Source organism: Neolamprologus multifasciatus, chromosome 20 (assembly GCF_963576455.1).
Source record: "Neolamprologus multifasciatus chromosome 20, fNeoMul1.2, whole genome shotgun sequence".
In the NCBI taxonomy this organism is placed as follows: Eukaryota; Metazoa; Chordata; class Actinopteri; order Cichliformes; family Cichlidae; genus Neolamprologus; species Neolamprologus multifasciatus.
The window spans coordinates 31064306-31086772 of NC_140458.1; the positions used below are offsets into that span (position 1 = coordinate 31064306).

Here is a 22467-nt window from a genome sequence, read left to right on the forward strand (position 1 = left end):
AATAGGGGCTCGTTTTCCTGTACCAAGCTTAGGTTTCACTGAGGCAGGGATACATTTCTATTCTTCAGCAAAAGGCTGCGCGCTCTCATATGATATCATCTCTTTCAGAACATTACTCTCAGTGGCTTGTCTTTTTTGTCTTTTGTGTTTTTCTTCAATTCAAATTGCCCTTTTTTCCAAATGGTTTTGGGTGAAGCGGGCCTCTGTGTGAGGTAACTGCCTTTTGTTCAGTGAAAAGGACTGCATAAAGCACACTTTACTCCATGCTTTAAAAAAACAAGCCTGCTTAATTAATGTTTTACAAGTGCTGCTGTATTCTTAGTAAAAAAAAAAAAAAAAAAAAAGCCTCTATCAAAGCCGGCAGGTTCAGATTACGTACCCTAATTGAAATTCTGAATTTCTAAGCCAACTTCTTTTTTTCCCTGCTCCCGCTCTTTCTCCCTGCACACACAATAAAGCCTAGTGTTTTGTAGTCCACAAATGACATCAAATCATCTAAGTAATATGGGCTTTTCTTTTTTTTTTCCTGTATTCTCATGTTCTGGTAGTGGGTTCATGAGACAGCTTAATAAAGCAGTAAATGCTTGGGGAAGCCTGAGAGCCTACTGTGGACGGGTGTACGTGTGTGTGTACCCGTGTGCACACGCGTGCTCTTGTGTTTTACCTCCACCAGGGACCTCAAAGCAGAAGGCAAAGCCTGGTTCCACACACTCAAGCAGATTTTCCAAAAGAATAAAGCAAGAATAAAGCCGGAGAACAAAAGAGAATGACTAATACAGAAACCAAAGCCAAAAGTAAGACACTTATCTCATGGGTTGACATTCATAGAGCCCATATTAATGCAGTTTGAGCTAAATGAATACAGCATAATTTACAGGTTATACATGCATTAGGTGCTGGAGGAAGGCAAGCTGTGTGAACAGCTGCAGGTGTGGGAGCAGCCAGGCTGAGGCTGAGTTTAGACAAGCATCACAGACACCAAATGGCACAATAGAGGAAACATAGGTTTCTATGTGCTGGTGACAATGATCTAAGATGTAGTTGGAGACTGACTCCACAGGGACATGGGGGAAAAATGCTTTTTGCTCAGCTCACAGCATATATGCACAAACATTTGTTTCAACGGGAAAATTTCAACCTTTCCTACCATCACTGATTATCTGGCAGGTAAGTGTAGCAGGTGATTACATAAATTACAGAGTTTAAAAAAATGTCATCCCTGATAACCTTTGTTCTGAGTTAATCATTGCAGCACAAGAAAATTGCTTCTCTCCTCTTTTATATTTACCCAAACTCCCCCTCTTTCAGCGGGGTATTATTTTATTGGCTTGTTTTGCAAGCATTATAACTTTGCATTCTTCTCCCAAGGTCAGTTTCTACTGTGCCACGAGGACTATTTACACATGGGGCTTTTTCAGGTCAGTTCCATTGTATTTACATCAAATAATTTTTGATAAGGGATGTAAAAGACCTATAAACCCAACATCATAAACAGGAGAGGTGTAGCTGAAATAAGGACAAAAGATCAACGGCTGAATTTTTCCTTATCTTAGACACGTTGATATTTTTGAGTCAACTCTCGTCACTCCCTCACCAACCCCCGCCTCGCTCTCTCTCCCTCCGCCGAGTGGGAGCGTGGACTTGTTAGATTTAGTCCAATGGCTTCCCAGTGCGGCCAGCGAGCGAGCTCTTGTTTCATAGAGAAGCAGCTCCCCTGTTATCTCCCCAGCACTATAATCACTTAACAAAGACTTGGGCATTTGCACAAATTAAAACATCAATAATGCATAAGTGCTTTTCAGTTTTGAGCTATAGTGTCCCCGTATTGGGATGAAATACCCCCTCAGTCAGTGGAAAAACTTCTAGCTCGCCATCTTCCGTCGCACAAACGACTTAGGGAAGCCACAGTCCCGCTTTGAGCAACAGCCCCTCCTTTGCTTAAACTTGAGGCTAAAGCTGCGGCGAACGGTCGGGATCTGCTTTGGTAACGGGACAAAATGGCTGGGCTGAGTGGGACGCGGAAGTTGTTTTAAAGCGAGAGGCGGTAAGTGGTGGTGGTGCATCAATGCAAACAGGCAACACCCTTGAGTGGCGCAGCGTGGCATCCTTCCATAAACAACACCACCGCCATGTCTCCGACATTTATGATTTGTGGTCAGAATGGCAACGCAGGCCTGATTCTAATCCAAGTCTGCATGTTTGCCCTATCCTTACATGGCTAAATCTGCCCGACCTACTCTCTTATTTTCCCAGATGAAAACACCAGACGTTTCATATGGCTGTCAGGGAGCTTTGCTTAAAACAAGTTATATGAGAACATTACACTTGGACAAGGGAAGGGAAGGGCGGGAGCATCATGGGAAAGAAACTAAGTAACACTTTGTACCAGGATGCTGTTCGGGCTACTGTTTAATTTGAGAAGAAAACCTCCTTCATGTGTATTACTGCAGTTGCGGCTCGGTTGCGCTGACTATGGAGGAGTTAAGTATCATTATTGGACTAGTAAATCCATGACCAGTACCATTCCAACACCAATTGAGGACGAGCCATTCTATACAGATGGCCTCAAGGACAATTAGCAGTAATGATTGGTTGCCACATAAATGAGGGGAATTCTATTTGCTGGTGCACTTGCGGATGATCACAGACCAAATGCCTCTGACAATAATATGGATGGCTGCTTTAGACTTACTTGTAAATGCTGGTTAAATATACAGCATAGCCGGGGGAAAAAAAAACAGTCGTTTCTGCGGCGTCTGACTGTCTCTCTAATATTGAAGTAATACACGGCAAAGGAAGGTTAACACTGGAAGTCCCAGGCTTTTCTAAGCCCAAGTCAGCCAAGTGGAAGCTAAACTGGCTAGTCTTTTAGCATCAATTCATATGTAAATTAGGTTGTTACTTGAGGAGTGGGGGAGTGGGGGTGTGTGAATGATTGCTGATTTCTAACTACCAACTGCCTCTTTGTTAGTGTGTGGGGGTGGGGAGCTGCTAAAAGCTGTGAACTTCCTTCCTGTTGAGGTCAATGAAATTGTCCTCTTGCGGGGTTTACTAGGCTGCTGCTCAGCAAACCTGTGAAACCCACAGTATAACCCTAACCCTGCAGTATATAGCAAGTAAACCCGACAAGTTTGGGATCAAGTTTTGGGTGGCTAACTGCCAACTGCCTCTTTGTTAGTGTGTGGGGGTGGGGAGCTGCTAAAAGCTGTGAACTTCCTTTCCTGTTGAGGTCAATGAAATTGTCCTCTTGCGGGGTCTACTAGGCTGCTGCTCAGCAAACCTGTGAAACCCACAGTATAACCCTAACCCTGCAGTATATAGCAAGTAAACCTGACAAGTTTGGGATCAAGTTTTGGGTGGCTTGCGACCTAAAATCCAAGTACATTTGCAATGTCTTCCCATATCTTGGCAAGGGAAGTACATTTGCAAGAGAGTTGGCTCACTCTCATATGGCTGGGAAGAAGGCAAGAAAAGAACAGTTGCTTTGGACACAACCCTCCACACCTAGCCCTGGAAAAAGAGCCATGTGTTAGGTCAAACACAAATGCAAGAACAATCATGCCACTGTGCGATGTGTTCACTGCTACAGATACACATGTGGTTTTTTGTTTGTTTTTTTTGTACTGTTTTATCAATATATCTCAGCAACAAAGGAAATACACCCATGTGTGTTGATTTCTCCCTAAGATGGCAAACAGAAACACAAGTTTCCTTGTGGGTTAGGGTTAGGCAAACCCTAACCCTAGGGTTAGGCTAACCCTAACCCCTAACCCTAACGACTCAGCACCACCTTATTTACATAACAAAAGCAGCAGTTCACAGTTCAGTCCAGGATATTAGCTAAAAGCTTACCAGCCATTTGGCTGGTTGGTGGGTTTTAAACGTAGAAAAGCCAAATGGCTGCTCTCTGGGAGTTCCTGTGTTAAACTTCGCCCGTTTTGCAGACTTCTCACTCTGATGAAAAATAAAGAGATGAGACAAAATAACACAGTGATCTAAAATATTATCTCTTCAATCATACCCTTTTCCCCCGATATCTTCATCGCCCCCCCCATCGCCCCTCCCTTCTCTGTCAGTTAGTCTGGCAAACAATCCCCTTGTTAGCAAACTGTTAAGACAGCCGCTTGGTACACAAATTGCGCTCGACCAAGCGAATTTGTTTTGCAAGGGTGACCTGTTTAATCATCTCATTTTCTTTGGCGGACATTTATTCATCTGGTTTCCACGGTTACAGAGAACATTAAGGGGCTACAGTAATAAGGCTGGAGAGTCAAACAGGTAATAAAAAAATTAACGCCATTTTCCAGCAGCCGAGGACAGTGGGTGAAATGAATCAAGGGAGAGGGGAGAGGAGCAGCGGGGGGGGGGGAGCGGGGGTGGGTGGGGTGAGTGTTGAAGAGGGAGGGAGGCGGGGGAGGGAGGGGGGGGCTCCAATATTGTCCAAACAATAAGCCTTAGCGGTTATTTTACTCTGTAGATCAGGTGGTGCTGTTATGGACATGACACTTTGGGCACAGAGCAGGAGAGATAAAGCTTTTAACGTGGCCCTGCTCCTTTATTTTTATTGTCATTTAGCGATTACATATCAGAACAATTAAAAGTTAGCCCAAGATATCTATTAACTTTGCTCCTTTTTTTTATTTCTCCTGCGCTCGAGAGGCTAGATAATTTGCACTTTTGGCAGCGCGACGTGTCAATAACATGCAAGGGGACAGCATGACATTTAAAAGCCCTGGTGAGAAACGCTTCGCAGTCCTCCCGAGTTGAATGATGTTTTCTTCTATTGTCGTCTGAAAAAAACAAAGCAAAGCAAAACTGAGAAACGGCAGAAGAAAAAACAAGAAAACAACCTTGAAGATTATGGAGTTTATTGCTCTCAGACTGACAGTGATCTACACACAAATTGAGAGAGTCCAGTTTCTGGCCAAATATAGAAAATTCCGGTACAATAGGGGGAACAGGTGCTGAGGGCCCACAGAAAGTGACGAAGCCCAAGAGCTGGGTAGCTGCTGAATGCCAAATAAGGCAGTGAGACACGTTGCACCAAAGCACCAAACACCCTACTGTAATGTCATTTTCTAAGTCTGATGACTGTCAACAATTCTCCCTCTGACTGGATTCCCTATACGTGAGCGTGCTGCTTCGGACAGTTTCCCCACTTTAATAATAACCGAACAAGCGAAAACAGGCAACAATTTTTTATGCATTACTCATTTCTCCACTCCTTCCAAAACTATTTCTAATTGACAGCACGGCTTTGGCACTCCTAAAATATGTACAAAACGTCTCAACCTAACCCTTCATCATTTAAATTGTCTGGTTTAACCTGTATTTGGGCATTTTGCGACTCTGCCAACACCCTTGTGAGAAACAAACCAAAATGAATTCTTTTCTTTGTTTGCTGTCGTGTTACTTGTATATACATTGTTGCCCGGGTGGCTCCGGTGCGACTGAGGTTGGAGAGGGAAGCACGACTGCTGGCAGGCAACATCTCTCCGGAGAGGGAGGGGGAAAAAAGAGATGTCAGCCGACCCGGTCTCGCACACGTGCGCGCGCGCGCACACACACAAACACACGCGAACGTAGGATACGCACTCTAACATCAAACATACACCGCTCGCGTGTCACAAGGAGCGCTCTCCCCTCTTCGCTCCTCCCCGAGGCAGGAGCCTGGAGAAACACACTCTCGTCATACATGCAGGGTGAAATCCCCTGAAGGCGATACAGAATGGACAGAAAAAAGGCTAAGCTGTGACTACGGGACTGCCAACTGTTCTGCTAACAGCCTCTTAACAGGTGTGGACTCTAGAATCATGTAATCCTATCAAGTTACCCAGCAAAAAAAAAAGAAAGAAAGAAAGAAATCCGGCAAACTGCATACTCCTGAACTCCTCTCCCCCTCTCCTTCCCCCTCTCTTTCTGTTGTGACAGAAATGAACAGCTGGGCTTCAGATTTATCATGTACAGACAGTAATTATTGCTGGTGCTGCTTGCTACTGACCCAAGTGAATAGAATGTCACATGAAAACACACGCGCGCGCGCGCGCGGCAGCAGAAGGGGAGCTGGATTCGAGGGGTGCCGGGTTGGGGACCGTGCGGAAGATGCGTCGGTGACACAAAAGACAGAGCAGGGCAGTGTTTAAACGTCACTACGCTCCTGTTTGCAGTCAATTATGGTTGAGGACAGGAGTATTGGCTCTGTAACCCGGCAGAGCAAACATTTTGTTGCTCGCAGTGAAGGTGACAGGGAAAAAAAAAAAAAAGGCTCAATGTTTGTTCCTGTTTTGTTTGTTTTTTTCTTTTCTTTTCCTCCGATCGAAAATTAAATCAGAGATATCCCGGCAGGCCCAGAATTCCTGTCAAGAGAAAGGTGACAGAAAACTGAAACTGAGAGAACTGAGAGATAAACTCAACACTAAAAAGCAGCAGCAAGGTGAAGACCTACTATTCTCTATGCTTTGCTTTTCCATAACTTGCCAACAATTGTGCTCAGTGGTAAATATATATATATATATATATATATGTAAAGGAAAACAATTGATAGTATTTCTTTTACTATCTCAAACCAGTCTGACCCCACCTGCTGTATTTATACCAGAGATAAGAGGGTGAGGAGATAGACAATTAATCTATTACCCATGTCAATCACTGTCCTTGTCATTAGATAGTTAACCCCACGTTTGCTGACTGCTTTCACACACATTCAGCTGGAAGTTGCGGTCCGCCACATTCCATGCCCACTAACCTACGTACGGCCTGCTTCGCACCTTAAAGACCCCCTGCCACATTTAAAAGGATTAGTCACCACATTTTGTGCCGGCTTAATCTCTCTTTCAGCTGGCCTAATAAGTGCGCCCCGATAAGCGAAGCATGCAAATTCATTCATGGCCAGTGGAGACCATGCTTTCAGACAAATGCGCCAAAGTCTCGCACTCTGCTAATTACCTCTTCATTTTCCCCGTTTTCCCCTCTTATATAGCATATCAACAAGCAGAGATTATTCTACTCCCTCGCTTTGCATGAAATTATAATTTCATATGTAAGATTAGGGGGGGAAAAGTTACTGGATGCATCTCTCCTGACTCTGCTGCGCACCAGAATACATGACACGGCACATTCAGCTGAGATAAAAAAAAGAAAAAAGATTTATTTTCTCCTGGTTATGATGATAAAAATGTGTGTGTGTGGGGGGGGGAAATATTAAAAACATTTTTTTTTCTTTTATGTGCTTTTCTAATTTACAGTATAATTTATAAGTGACTGCCTTCCATTTTGAGGGAACATAATTACGAAGGATATTTCAGGATTTCCACTACTCCTATTCTGAGTACAGCAGCTTCACAAACACGCAATATCCGTGACAATAAAAACTTAGCAAGTTATGTTTTAGATAATAAAGGCAATGAAGACCCAAGGTGCAACCTGTTTATCATTCTGGAATATTTCTTCACCAAGTATTAATTAGGCCATTACTCCAGATTGGTGACGGGGAGCTTTGAGGTTTTAATTAGGTGCTGGCCACTGCATGAGTGCACAGGAGTGAAGAAAGGGGGTGGTGATGCCACTTGCCTTACTCCTGGCCCATATCAAGTAGCCCTGAACACTTTGGCTACTGCGGCAAGATGCATAGCAGCCCACGTGCATCTGGAGTTTATTTGATCATTTGATCTCTGATGTTTCCTCTTCCTGTCGGTGAAGGCAAAAAAAGAAAAAAAAAGGCCAGTTGGTGTGATTTGTGTATTAAAAGATGGGGGTTAAGGTAATTATGGTGTTGGGTGGTTTGTGTCTGGTGACTGGGCACAGGCTCAATCAGGACTCAGCTGTCCCTCTCTTTTTCTTCACCCCCCCCATCCTTACACACACTCACACACACCAGCGTGCACGGGAACACACACATACACACACACACACATTTCCCTGCCCTTGTCTGCTGTCTGTGTCCCCCCTTCTCTACCCCTGCCACTCTGCTAAAACCAGGGATAACGCACACAGCCTCGCATAACATCAATCAAATACCGAGAGCGGACCATAAAACTACACAAACACTATACGCTGCCATTAACTACCGCATGTGACACTTTGTAAAATAGAGAAAATGAATTTGAAGATCTAAAAAGAATTAAAGGGTAAGGGAAAATAAAAGGGGTTTGTTGTTTTAAAGTTTTTTTTAAATATACAGTAAAATGCTAAAATAAAATATCTTCATTTTTAACATTGAGAAGAAAACAAAACAGATGCCGTTTAAAAAAAACACACATCTATTTGTAAATTCAGTAGCAGAGAGTGAGGTCTCATTACATTCAAATAACATAAGTGAACGATAAGAAAAATCTCACATTTTGGTATAATTTTAAACATTTATTAAATAAATAAATGTGGAGAATGCGAGTGTTTTTCCTCGGTTGACAAGGCGATACTAATCACCTCGTTGCTGAGAAGCACTCTTCCCTGACAAGGCTCCTTAGAATACAAGGATCCCCCAGGAGAAATCGGCACGAAAGAGGTTAAAGACAATGACTCGCGTTTTTTCCCTCCAAACGTCTCCCTGTTAAATTTATTTCAAAACTCTGTTAATCTGCTGTACACAACATTTCCATTAGCATAGCCCGGCCCCCTAATAAAAATTCCAGCTAGTTTAATTAAAAAATGTAAATTTACTGTCATCCAAGGAGCTGCAGAAATAGGAGTGCAACAGCATATTTTATTGCTTAAGACATCAAATTGATTCGGGTTATTGCTAAATTGTGATAAAAGGTTATTGAGGGCCTTCAGACCTGGGCTTGTTTTTTTCTCCCTCATTTCATCCTAGTTTTGTGGAGGGCCGTAAACGATGGAGAGGGCCACAAAGGGTTAATGAGACGACTCAGTGAAGGAGAAGGCAATCAACATTATGACTCATAAGAGGGGAGAAAAACATTTTCCAAGCTGACGAAAAGTTTGAAATTAGGGTGTGTCACAATAACAGTTGAACTTGTTTGTTGTTATTTCAAACGATAATGCAGGACACCTTAAATAACCAGACATAATAACCGAGCTCTCTCCTGTCTGCCTCTCCTGAGTGTTTGTGAAACCCTGTGGTCACAGTGGTCTACTGTACAGTCTGTCAGCGTTTTATTTGATAAGGCAAAAAACCATCTTTAATTTACATTAATCCTCCGATGCACAAGTCAAAGCCGGTGTCGTGCCAAAAGTGTCTGAAGTGCAACGCAGCGCCGTGAAAAAGGAGAAAAAAAATAAAAAACAGAGGAGAGGATGAAAATAAAAACAGACATAACTGACAAACATATTAAAAATAACAGCCTCGTGCAAAGCTCGCTCGAAATATGACTTGCGTAGTTTTTTTTTTTTCAGGGAATATTTTAAAAAAGACAAAAAAAGAATAAATATATTTTCATGGTAACCTTTCTGTAATTTACAACACTGACATCAGTTTAAAAATACCCTACTCAAAAAAAAAAATACCACAACGTCTGCTAAATATTTTCACACCGTGTGAGTTTAAAATAAGGCGTTTTAAAAATAGGGTAGATAAGACTGATCAAAGAGGACCGATTAAGTCTAAAAGAACTTGCTGTACAGTTACCGAGCAGTAACATGTATATGTGGTAATAATGAAATATACTGAGAGTATTATTACACACACACACACACGCACGCACGCACACACACACACACAATGAAAGGAAGACACCACTTGGTGTGCAAGCGAATGGAAAACACACGAGAACACACTGCACGCGCAAAACAGAAAGAACTAAATGTGACCATAAAATGTGACTTCTTTTAAATCCCACTAAAAAAACCCCGTCTTATAAGTGGCGAGGAGAGTGACGCTTACACGTATAATCCAGTTACAACAGGACAAGTTTATCTTTCTAAAAGTACGCGCAGAATCACTGATGTTAACCTGGCAGCTACAGGTTTTTATTTAAAAAAAACCTGCCTCACAGGTGTGTGTGTGTGTGTATAGAAAAGGAGATGAATCAGAATCATCGTATGAAATCACTCAAACGAATGGATCGTTTGGTTACAGTTTCACCTCGCCTCTAATGCTTTTAATTTATCTGTTTAATGCATGAAAATAGCCTGTGCACTGTATGTACACTATTTAGAAGTACCTGGCGAGGTGTTAACGCTGCTGCTGTTCCCTTTACATGTGGAAAACATAAGCAACACAACAGTTTGTTTGCTTTGTCCCCTTAGCAACAAACCCTTAGGCCATTCAGGTTACCCTAATGGCATTGCCAGCTCCTGCGTGTGCGCCAAACCAATATCTTTATTTCTACAGACTCAAACTGTGGCTTATCAAAAAAAAAAGAAAAAAGTATAGCTGAAAGGAAGAACTAATAAGCAAGAGAAGAAGAAAAAAAAACAACAGGCTGACAGGGAGTTGTGCTGCTCTCTAGAAGAGAGACGTACTCTGTCAAGAGAAAATGAAACTTGCTGTGTGAACTTTCCTCACATGTGTACTGAATGTAACACAGTGTCATGAAGCGTGTGCTGAGGAAACAGGCAATCATATTTGATACTGCAGTCACCTTTGGGCACTGTCAAAGAGCTATAAATAATGGTGTCGCAACACTTGGGTATACGTACGAGCTGGCACATAGTTTAATCGTGAACAACTTCCCCTCTCTGTATATTTAGTCAGAGATAAAGGCACACCTTAAACTGTCAGCTAATAAAACACATCTGACAAAGACAGAAAAGAAGAAGAGTACTCACCATATTCAGGGAAGTCGAAGTTAAATCCTCTCAGACATGTAACTTTCATAATATTACTCAACTCTGTTGGAAAGTCATTCGAATGTTGGTTGTTGGAGGGGGGGAACACAGCGGAAAAGTAACTAGATTTAAAAAAAAAAAAAAGAGGCTTCCTTCAATCAAGCACTAAACTCCTTGACATGTAATCTGTCAATAGTTTGTTGCTGAGATAATGCCGGCTGCCACGAGCGGATTTGATTGGCAGCTTAGGGTCTGGCCCCTCCTTCCTGTGGTTTGACGGTGATGGGGGGGTTAGGTGAAAGAATATGGAGCCTCCCCCTTCCCTGCTCTGTCTCTCTCTCTCTGTGGCGCTCTCTCTCTGCCTCTCGTGCGCTGCCTCCCTCTCTTGCTTTGCTCCCGTACACACACACACACACACAGACAAAGCTGTTGGTGATGTTGTCTGAATAGGCTGATAGGAAATTATGGCAGAGGAACCGGAGCAGTTTTTTTTCTCCCTCCCTCAGTGGGCTGGCCTTTCCATCTTTGTGGTCTTCTAGCCTTTCAACTCTCTTGGGTGGAGCCTCCACTGCCTCTATTCAAATGAGCGAAGGGGGGGGGGCACACAACACTTAAAAAAAGAGAAAAAGAAAAAGGGCTTTCTAGAGAATAAGAGTATACGTTTATTAAAACATATTATACTTTGAGGCTAATTATTTAAATCCAATGCAGTGTGACTACATGTAAAAGCTGCTTTTAAACACATATTTAATTAGCGTTCTATATATAAAGTACAACTACAGTAAGTGGAAGAATATTTCCACAATTTTGTCCTCACTTATTAAATCATAGACTGTACGTTTGATGTGTACATAGTCAAAGGGCAGGATAAAGACAGGCACATTTCTATTTGGTGAATATGCTTGTCCTCATGTCTATCACAGAAGCGTTAAGCTTAGAAAAAGATTTCACAAAATACATTTTCCAGCCCTTTAGCTTAAAGCGAATAACTCTTTCACTCCCTCACAATATAGCAATCCTCTCCATTTCAGCCCTGCATGGTATACTTTCTTTGCTTCTCTCTCTGTCTCTCACTCAGAGCGCTCTGGTTCTCCTTCCCTCCCTCTGATAAGCTATCAGTTTTCATTGTAATTTCAGGTGAAATGATAAACGACGGCCGTTACCAGGTGACAATGAATACTTTATAAGACAAACCCTTTATTTGCCTGGCAGTTTCTTCCGCAGCAGCATGCAAAGCGCCTCGGGACCATTTGTACATAATGCCCATATACTGTAAACACGGTGGTGTGTCAAGAATGTGGAATTTACAGAGCGACACAAAATAACAAGAAAGTCTCAACTTTCAAAGGTAACTGGATATTCCTGTTTTCCACGGCAGGTTTACACTGAATAAAGGTGTTGTGTAACTAGCATTTACTGGACACAGAAAAGAGGAAATGAACAACTTTATGGCTTTGGACCATAATACAATAATACATAGGTCGGGCTTCAGTTCCTGAGTGCTGTTAGTCTGAAGTATGTACATAAAACTGGTTTTGGTTGATTCTGAAATTATGATGACTCATCCTGGCTAATAATGGAAAAAAATGAGGCTTTGTCTCCTCCTTCCTAACCCACATAAAGGAAAATGACCTTAAAAGAGTTTCTATCAAAAGGTTCCACCCTCGATTTAACTTTGTACTGTAAATACTACTTTTATTAGCCCGGGATCTAATGAAATCGAATTGTTTTTGTTGTGCACGACCTGACTTGGCGACCGCTCTTTTGTTCTGTTGCTGGATAAAAATCTTTTGTGTCAGTCTCCGTTCAAATAAATAAATATATATGTTGTTAATGGATTTGTGGCCTGTGTGAATTGCTAGATTGAAACCTGAAAATATAATAGTTACTAAAAATGAACGCATGCCACTGATGTGGTAGATATTTTTGAAGTGGTGAGAACATCTGCCTGGATCTAACGCTGTGATGTTTTTTGTCTCACATAGGTGGAGCATAACAATAAAAACTTCCACAGTATCTCAAAAAACTTGATATCAAGGGGGCGAGTGCAGGGTGAATTCTATTCATGTAACAATGTCCACAGGAGGCAGGGTCTGTCGTCCATGCATTACAGCCTTCTGGACCCTCGAGCTGCCATCTTTGGGGGCGAAACCATTACTTTTCAAAAGGAGCTGTGGGGCTTTTCGTTTGATGTGGCGTGAGGGTATTGTATGGTGCATGCGGGAGAATGTTGAGGGCAAGGTGGAGTGTGTATGCGTGTGAGCGTGTGTGCGCGCGCTCCTATGCATGTGACATGGTAGGGGTACATCAGTCAAAGGGCCGCCGGGGCCAGACGTTTGGCTGCCCCTGACCGTGCGCTCCAGGAGGGGCTGGTCTGGTGCAGGGCCCACTCCGAGTCCTCCATTCCCCAGGACAAAAGCTATTGCCCAGTTGAAAGATGTGAATTCAGCGGCTTTTGTGCCCAAAGCCCAGAGACATGCCGAGTGAGAAATCTGACCTTTGCCGAAAGTCAGATTGTGTTTTTGAACCCCTCTTGCTGTCTCTGGCAATTCGGGGGGCAAAAAAGTGACTGAGCGAATAGGCTGGAGTGGGTGTGAGCCGGCGTGGGGTACAGGGGTCTGTCATGACGGGTGGAGTGCACAGGTGGGGGTGTGAGAGACAGAAGGAGCAACAGTCCGGCGTGAACCTCTCCAACTCTGCGTCTTAAAGTTTGAACACAACAAATTAAAAAGAGTTTGTTTTTCAGCAGACAATGAAGCAAGTTTATTCCTGATACTCACTGTCATGTTGTTGAAAATTGGCAGGAAATTGAATGTGTAAAAGCTTAATTCTGAAGCAGGGGCTTTTCAACAAGAGTTCACCTCGGTGTTCCTCGAGGTTGTCTATGATGTGGAATATTATTCCCTCTCACGTCTGTTTATATTGCATTATATATTTATTTTTTAAGCGGAGAAGGAGCGGAATATTAAACTTACGCGCAGATGCAGCCACAACAGCGATGATCGCAACACACCACATTTTGATGATCATCATTTGCATGACTCATGACGATGATTCCTTCGAATCTCATTTGATTTTCATAATTGCTGTGTAGCTGTATATGCGTTGACATACATACGCTAGGAAAAGCGCAATGAAAATCTCATTAAAGGTACATACTTGAAAGCAATTAACGCGTATAAAGTAGAAGGTATATTTGGGGCGCTGATATTACATGAATCACGATATAGCATGTTGCTCGGCGGCGCCGTGTTGAGAGCAGAGATTCGGTAGATAGAATAGGCCTATGTTTTTCAGTCATACATTTTTCTTGACACCGCTTTCATCCCCCGGCCGTAATCATCATATCTCCCCCATTGCTCTCCCGGATGCAGACATCCATAATGCAATCTTCCTAATTTTGATCCCTCGCAATCTGGTTTTAAAAGGGAGGAGAAAAAAAAAGGGACATATTTCTGAAGGCTCGCTCGGTAATCATTTTAGACAGATAGCCTTTCCCATCGCAGATGAGCAAATATTTGTAAACCAGCTATCTAATGGAAAATTATAGTGAAATTAGAGTGAAATTCATGACAGTGAAATCCGATTATCTGTAATTCTATTATGCCATCTTAGCCCACACAGCATATTTTTGTAGAGTTTTTTCCATAAATACCTATGCCAGGGGTCTTGCTAATCAAATAAAATTGAAATTCATCTTCCCATTAAATTCAATTAGTTGCAATTTCTAAAGCCTAACAAAGATTTTAATTACTAAATTATAAAATTCTCCCTAGCCAAATTGGGGAGAGAAAAAGTGCATCCCCTGCATCTGAAAAACAAACCCATGAAAGGAAATTGTTGATCAAAAAAGATATCCAGGGGAAAATAACATTAGGGAGAGCACTGGGGCCCTTATTCAGCGAGTCTGGGTGGGGAGTGACGTGTGCCAAACGCTAGGCTCCTGGGCTGGAGGAAATGAACTTAGCTGAGGTTCTCTTTGTCTCTAAATGTCTGCCCTCAGAGTTATTATGCTGTAATTGACTAATTGACACCTTAATTTCATTTATGGGGCTCCTGTGTTCATAAAGCAACCTCTGGGTGGGGCAGTGGTCTTGAGCGGAAGCAAGGAAGTCAACATCCAGGACACCAGGTAGGGCCTTAGGCCTTCGGTTCTGTCCTCGGCAGATGACGATTATGTATTTGATAATGAAATGGTCAGGAAGAACACACTGACTTAGTGGAGGCTTAAAGAGGAGCATCTTACTCGTATGTTTAAATCCCTCTGATGCATGCTGATGTGTTATAATCATGCACGCCCAGCCTTACAATCTGTCACTGCAGACACAAACGACCTCCTTGAGGGTCAAAGGAGTTTATTTTTAGGAAGCGAGGTTCTTAAACTTCACAGGTGAACACAGCTGCATGTTGCGTTGTTAGATTTTAAAAAACAACTTAAGCCAGGAGTTACTCCTGGTAACGTGGAGCGGAGGGGGGAGTGCTAACAGGACAGCTCTGGGGTCTGGGGGTCAGCTAGCAGGTCCATTTCCCAGCCCTCCCCTGCTCCTCACCAGTGGGCCACTAAAATAACAGCTCAGCACCCACTGCAGACTACAAAGCTCCATCTGAAAAGGCACCTGCTGCTGTTATTCACTTTAGCCCTTTTGGCAGCTCACTCTCTCTGTTTAAAGGACACGTAGAAGAGAAAGAGTCACTGGGAAATGATGAATTATTTAAGTATGATGTCTAATTGTTTCAAGGCAGACATCTTGTTTCTGGAAGGTAAAGCTTGGGGGTGGGTGTACACACGAGGGGAGGACTCTCTGCGAAGAGGTCTGTCGACTGTGGATCGCAGACAGTCTCGCACTTGAAGAGGCTGCGTAAATATGACCAAACTGAAACTTTAATCTGCTTTTCCCCCACCCAAGCTGGCTGGGTATTACAGATAATCTTTTTTGTGTGTCATATGGTGGGAGATATAGATGGAGCTAATTTTTTAGAGACAAATCTGATATTTGTCAACTGGTTGAAAAAAACCTGGGGATTTTCTCCTAATCCTCCCTTGGATGTGAAGGCGCGTTAACAGCAAAATGCAGATGGTGTTTTGTGCACGGAGAGTACCCAGCACTCGGCGCGGTGCATACGGAAAGGCGCAGCTAGCCTCGCTAGGGCTCAGTACAACCTGCAGATAGCGAACTCCCCCCCCACCCACCAGTCAATTAACAAGCCACTTGTGAAAGCAAAGGCATGTTAGTTTACTCCAAAGTGCAAACTTTGCAAAATACATTTCTTGGTTGTTTCTCTTTACTTTTTGTTTCCTTGCTGACATAACATCCTTACTTCTAGGCTGTGTTCATCAAATATTCAGTTGCAACTCAATTCCAATAAGGAAAAGAAAACAAATTATAAATAAAAAGGAGGCATAAATCTTTCAGGATCCTAATTCTAACTTTCCCTTGGAGTGTTTCTGTCTTTATTTTGTCACATTAAGCAGTTTTGCTTTCCGTTCCCACTGCTAGGCGTGGCTCATTTTACACTGGTGGAAAGACTCTTTTATTCTTCTGTTCTCTTGTTTTGGAACACTGCGCATTTTGTGGTGTCACTTCTTTTATGCACAATTATCACTTGTGTAACTTCTGGTTTTGTTTTTATGAGAGATAGAACAATAAAACCTATATGGCGTTCCTTTTTTGGTCACTGAGGGACTGTTGTAAGTCTGCACTCACCCCCGTCAAGTATAGCTCCGGCGTTACTACAACCAACCACCACAGTGATGCAAAGCTGTGCCGACTGCCTTATCTTATCCAGTATTTTGGGAAGATATTTGCTCTGGTCATTTTAGCACCAGAATGCAACATGGCAGAGCACTCTGGATGCATTCTTTAACTGCTTTGTGGCTCCGCATTACATTTGACATCGCATTGATAGTCTTTCAGAGGCCTTTAACACGCATCTTATCTTGCAGCATGACCTAGTGCCAAAGAAACTAAACAACTTAGAAACCTTACCTGAGAGGAACATATGGTGTATGCGCTGAAATCCAGTACACCTCATTATTGTTTAGAGAGGTTTAAGGGTGTGTATTCTTGAACCAGTTTTCTGAATATATAGCTATGAGTAGTAAGGTTGGCGGCCAGGGATAGAGCAGAGGAATATTTGGAGGACAACAAATGGCTAAAATATATGCAAAAGGGAAAAACCTCTGAAAATCTTAAACTTGGTGAACAGTTTCTTCCATTCAAGTCCCACACAAAAGGAACTTTTCATTAAGTTTGCATCTTCACTTTTCCAAAAAGTAAACTGCTCATTTTTATGAATGTGCTTCACCTTTGGGATTCATGAATATTTACATCTTTCATATTTAAATTAAGCGAAAGCTTACAAGCTTACAAATAACTGAAATCTGTATTAAGCTGCCCCTTGTTCTTTCATTCATTTAAAGGTGAGACAGGAGCACAAAAGCTTCAAAATTTAAACGCAGCAGGCCAGGAAGTTATATTAACCTGCGCCGTATGTGTTTGTTCCACACAAGATGAAGCTGGTTTTTATTGATTAGTCCGGCTACAGAATAAAAAAGGATGACATTATACGCACTGTGAAATTCAGCATTTTTTTAACCTTCAGCAATGCTTGTCATTCCCTTGTAAAATAAATATATAAAAACACCAGGAGAAGGGGAGAAGGGTGGAAAAAAATGAAGAAGAAAAAAAAATCACTAAAGCTCTTTTGCTGTAATTGGCTGAATAGCAAGGGCAGCAGAAAATTTACAGGCAGACAACAGTGTGAAGGGGACTCGGTCACAATGCAAAACTAAGCCCTCAGCACCAGCGAGGGAGTAAGCAAGCCAGAGAGTCAACTGAGTGTCTAGGTGCCTGTCAAGCATATCTTAACTACCACGAGGCACTTGTCTCTCCCTAGCTTTGGCGTTAAGCTGCAGATCACAGTCCATTTTCTGGACAAGTTAAGTAAATAACCCAAGCAAGCATGCAGAAGACAGTGACAGGGAAAGAGAAATCCCCCAAAGTCACAGTGGTGACACTCTACTAAATCCAATCAAACTGAGGAGAGAGAGGGAGAGACACACACATGGGGAGAGCGAGAGAGAGAGGAAGGAGGGAGGAAGATATCCTCTTTGGTGCCTGTGTGTGTCCAACAGCATTGATGCAATAACACCTCATTCAGTGTTTAGCCCTTCTCAAAGGACAGGCAGGGATAACACTTTAAACCCTGTGGCTTTATCTCCTGCAGATTTTCCATAAAATGCCAAGCCAGGGAGCCGGGGCCATGTGACAACCATGTAGGTCAGGGCAGATGGGGGGTAGAGAGTGTGGGAGGTGAAGGGAGAGAGAAAGAGTGGGGGAGGATGGGAGTTTTCTAATGGAACTGTTGAAAATAGCTTGCAGTAACCAGATTAGATCAATTAAGATTCTGTTTGTAGCTGTCGCTGCATACAGCAAGACTGAGGCTTTAAACACGTAAACACAGAGCAACCAAAACACCAAGCAGGAGAAATAATGTCCACATTGTCCACTTTATTGGAGGGGAGTTGATATGTTTGTGTGAATGAGCCAGGTTATGGTATGTGAATAAGCAAGCCAATTCTTTTTGCAAGGGCAGCTCATAGAAAGTGCGTCCACGCTGGGATAAACTGTGTCTTTGAAATTCTCCACATATCTTCGCCACAAATTAACAAACGGGAATGCAACAGGTAAGACAGAAATAAGCCACTTTCTTCCATGCGGTAAATGTTTCCTGCACGAGCAGTTGACCGCGTTCTGTGGTCAGGTGTCGTTTTTTTTTATTTTAGTTTTTTAAATTCGAAAAGTCCTAATTGATTCAGAAAACTTAACAACCTTGTCCTCTTTACAATAGTCAGCAATTAGACAGCTCTGTCTGACCAATGAACTGAAATACATTTCTCAAGTTTTACAATTTGTTATATCTGTGGATAAAGTCTGTCTCTGTGCAACGGGCTGGTGATAATGGAAATTAACAGTGATCACTGAGCATAACTAGATCTGTTATGTAACCTCTACACACCACTCAACCCACTTATCACAGCTTCTGCAAAACACCTGGTTTACACTAAGATATGTATTATTTTGCGAACGCCGCGCGAGGCTAAGGATGTGCGATAACAATAGCCTTGGAAGAAACGAGCTCTCGTGCTTATCAAACGCACCTGCAGGCAGGTATCCCTGACCTTACAGCCGGTTTGCAAATTCAATACGTTCTACATCTTGACTCAAAATCTTGGTTTCTGTGGAAACATTTTCTGGTGAACAGCCTGATCGTTATCCATGACATTTTCAGAATACAGAGATATGTCAATATTCTGAAGCTCATGGGTTTGTATAATTGAACTGGGAGGGGGGGGGGGGGACTTTAGTTTTCATATGCCGAGGGCACAGAGGTTCCCAGTAGAATACCAGTGATGCCTGATGGAATACAAAAGATGGACTGGGATTATGCTTTGTGCTACTGACTGACCTTGACTTATGTTTTGACCCACATCCACACTCAATCACATGATTCTGTTTTGATCAATATAACTCAGGTGGGATGCACCAAAAGACGTGGCCAAATAGTGACTGTATCCCCTCTGAATATCTGCGTGTCTACACTTGTTCCGAGCACCACTGGCTAGCTTTGTATAAGCTGGCCTCAATCAAGCTCAAAGGCACCATCCCTGTGAAAATAGTATTGATCATAACGAGCATCTATCCATGCATAAGAGCTTGTTTCAATTGATTTTTCCTATTTGAGCTGAAAAACATAATAGAGTTGATATGAATTACAGGGTGTTTTGCTTCAGTTCATCAACACAGCCCAAATAATACTTGCCGTTACCAGGGAAACGTGATAACAGTTTTTGTCTGTTTTTCAACAATCAATTACTTTAATGCATTTATGCTGATATTTACACAGCAGCAAACAACACTCTGTATAAGTCAGCAACACAACAACTAGGCTGTTTGTGCGATAAACATATGGGGGACGTGAATGGTAGATGATCAACAACATTTCATTCCACTGCAAGAAAAAAATTATATCTTTGCTTACCACTAATGTTCAGCTACACGCAGCATAATACCGGCTGTTGACTAAATGCAGGTTACTGTCATGCTTTTATTCTGCAACACTCCATCGAGTGCGGTGGCCTTTGCAGGTATAATATTCAGAATAAATACAATACGTTGTAATAAGCTACATAAAATAACTTGTTCAGCAAAAGTTTCTGCGCACTCCAAACTCTCCCAGTTGTCACGTTATGCTCTAAGATTTGCTGTCGCTAATTCCCAAGCTCAAGGCTGATCAGTGTTATTCTACTGACACTTCCCCTAAAGCCTTCTGACATTAAGCCTTTATAAGACAGTTATGGGTATTACATTGGTCTTGCAACATAAACTACTTTTTATTCCTTTACCATAGCGTTTAAATAAAATAGCTAAAGCGACAGATTAAACTCAATAGGCCAACAGGCTACCTCCATCCTCGTTAACAAGCAATTATTGTACTGTTATCCTTGGAGTGTCTTCTGTAGGTTTTAGGCTTGGGGCCTTAATATTATTAAAATAGCCTAGGTGCAGTTTCATTCAAGGAATACAATGATGTCCATTTACATTTATCTCACTGTCCCTGCCCAAATTTTTATCTATATTATAAGACAGATAATAATAACACAATATGGAAAGATTTGCCCTGGATAGTTCGAAGGAAAAGAAAACAAGGAAAATCAACTTACACCCCCACTGCACAACCAAAACAGCCTATTGTAAAGCAGGTAAAGAGATTAAAGTCTGTGTTAAAGCACAGGGTTACCTTGGGACAAAAGCTTGGCTGTGCTGACCCATCAACATGAAACTTTAAAATGAAAACATAAAATTAGGATTACATTTTTTTTTAATGCAGGGTTAAGGTCCTCATTTTAATTCACTGTCAGTCTAACAAACCTCCCGAACAAACAATCACTAAGTAATGCAACTTGATATTGTATAATTGCATATTTTAGCATTTATTTTTATAGTATTTTTTCAAATATCTCTGGCACCTTGTATATAGAAATACAAAAATAAAAACATTTAAATATCAAAATTAAAGATATATTTTTTTAAAATCAATAAAATGAGTTCTGTAAATACAAAAATTTTATTTAAATGAAGGCGTTTCATTTAAATACAATGAATTTAAATACAAGCCCGACTCATGCGGATGCTTTTTAGGCTTCAGCGCTCTCGCTTCTCATTCACTTTGAATGGCGTCACGTCCCACATTGCTGAACTGAATAATGACAATAATGATGTGTTACTTTGCTTGTGCTGCTTGCACTGAAAGTTGAGAGAAATTTGACTTCTGAAGTCAGGCGTCGGCCAATAAAAAAAATGCCAGTGCAGCCGATAGCCAATGAAATAATGGAGTGACGTCGCTGGTTCAGGCAGCTAGCTTTGCTAATGCTACCTGCTAAGTGAGGCTTGGCTAGCTTGCCTTGTGATCAATGTGTGATTAATGCCATGACAATTACGCGAGCAAAACAAATAAACAAAAAAAACAAATAAACAAACAACAAAAAGGATCAGGAAAGCAACACATCTATGTAAGTGCTCCCTTATTCCTTAACAGGCTGACCGTTAATATTTAAGGATTTGACTATACTTCCACTCATCAGGTCGTTTGCATTAGTTGGTTTGTCTTCCCTTATTCTGCTTCAAACCAAGGTGACCCCATAATGCTTTGAAACTAACTCTATTTGGACTGATTCTTCCAAATGTCTGCCTGTTTTTCTCGAGTTATTAGTGAATAATTTGCCTTCAATAACGTGTTCATTTCTCTTCAACTGTAGCAAGTTGAAAACTTAGCAGTGTTCAACAATAGGCACTTGTATTACTTTTGCTATAGTTTGGCAGAAGAATCATCCACTCATCATCTATGCAAACCATTCTGTGGCAGTGCATACACTCAAAGAGCTGCCATTGGTTCAACGCACCAAAGTGTCATCTTAAAAAACATTTTGTGACACTTTGTTGAGGTAAAACACCGTCCTGGTTCATTATCGCTACAGTTAGAGGAGCTACCTGAGGAAAGCCAACAGTGACACAGTAAATCTGATGAGAAGATAGAAGCAACTTGGCTAGAAAGAGCAGCAGAAATGTGTAATTGTTTTGAAATCTTAAAAATAAATTGAATGTACTGAATACTTAAGCTGACTGTTATGCTACCTGGCTAGTTAGCAATAACTGTCATGTCATTCAGTTTCTCAATGTAATGGTGAGTCCCAGTCAGAAACATGCTATCACTGGAGTTCCGAGATATCTGGAACCAGCACAAAATTTGTCGTGCTATTTATGCCTCAATTAAATTCTTTCCAGATTTAGACAGTAAGCCTATAAGAGATGGAGATTTCTAAGTAAAGTCGGGACTGCTGAAAGACATTCACAGTGACAGTCACTCTGATTTTTGGGTCCACATTACTGTTTCTCAATGACAAACAACAGTCAGTGTTCACACACCAAGTGACCCTCCAATTCCAACATATAATTGCTCTGTTAGGAACATTGTGCATATAGTTGGACAACAGGATCCCAACAGGAAGGCGAACTTTGGAACTCCCAGTGTTTTACATAATGGCGAGCCCAACTATAACCTTGTAATTTTGTTAATTTGGGACAATTTCATGATAATGTCAGTCTTCGAGTCATACCCCACCGCTTATCCGATTTCTTGCGGGCAAAAATAAAACTCTTAAAACTGTTTTTAAAAATTATT

At 41.8% G+C, this 22467-nt stretch overlaps 1 protein-coding gene across 6 annotated transcripts in view; it reads right to left on the reverse strand.

Annotated features, from left to right (window-relative positions):
* The window catches only part of casz1 (castor zinc finger 1), a 177400-nt gene that overhangs the window by 65132 nt on the left and 89801 nt on the right, over positions 1-22467 (reverse strand). The window contains exons 1-3 of one of the 6 annotated variants that reach the window (XM_085146467.1): positions 10726-15964; positions 3929-3954; positions 2693-2806 (exon numbers count right to left, since the gene is read on the reverse strand). The exons of 4 other annotated variants lie outside the window; for them this stretch is intronic. Coding sequence is in view for 1 of the 2 variants with exons in the window: in XM_085146463.1 (XP_085002589.1) it covers positions 10726-10774 (49 nt within the window). In the remaining variant the exon portion in view is untranslated. Of the gene's footprint in view, positions 1-2692; positions 2807-3928; positions 3955-10725; positions 15965-22467 lie in introns of those variants that run through there. One more of the 6 variants, XM_085146463.1, reaches the window with a different exon arrangement.